The following is a 347-nucleotide window of genomic DNA, read 5'->3' on the forward strand; positions in this document are numbered from 1 at the left end:
CGAGGGACTCACCGCCTCGGAATTGCGTTCGTTGCCCGGCGCCAGCGCGGTTCGCAAAGACATCTTGGGCGGCGGCGGCGGCGGCAGCTTCTCCTCGGGCTCGGGCTCCTCCTCCTCCTCCCCGAGCCTGGACGCCGCGCCGGCGACGGGGGCCGTCTTCCTCCTCGCCTCCCCCGAAGTGGACGCTCATATACGCACGGAGCGAGGCGCGGCGGCGGCGGCGGCGAGGGACGGGGCAGCGCAGGAATCGCCGGGCGCGGACCGCGCGGGCTACTGGCGCCCGCCGAGGCTCCCCGGGGCGGCGTCCGCGGAGCGGGGGCTCATGCCTGGAAGCGGCCCAGGAGGAG

General features: G+C 76.4%; 1 protein-coding gene across 2 annotated transcripts in view; it reads right to left on the bottom strand.

Moving 5' to 3' along the window:
• MARK4 (microtubule affinity regulating kinase 4) overlaps window positions 1-144 on the bottom strand; it is a 25,487-nt gene extending 25,343 nt beyond the window's left edge. For both annotated transcript variants that reach the window (XM_044435526.1, XM_044435525.1), the window contains exon 1: window positions 13-144. In XM_044435526.1, the coding sequence (XP_044291461.1) occupies window positions 13-63 (51 nt within the window). In that variant the 5' untranslated portion in view covers window positions 64-144. The remainder of the gene's footprint in view (window positions 1-12) is intronic.
• Window positions 145-347: the final 203 nt, after the last annotated feature.

The sequence above is a fragment of the Varanus komodoensis genome, unplaced genomic scaffold (assembly GCF_004798865.1).
Source record: "Varanus komodoensis strain SLA01 unplaced genomic scaffold, ASM479886v1 scaffold29_3, whole genome shotgun sequence".
In the NCBI taxonomy this organism is placed as follows: Eukaryota; Metazoa; Chordata; class Lepidosauria; order Squamata; family Varanidae; genus Varanus; species Varanus komodoensis.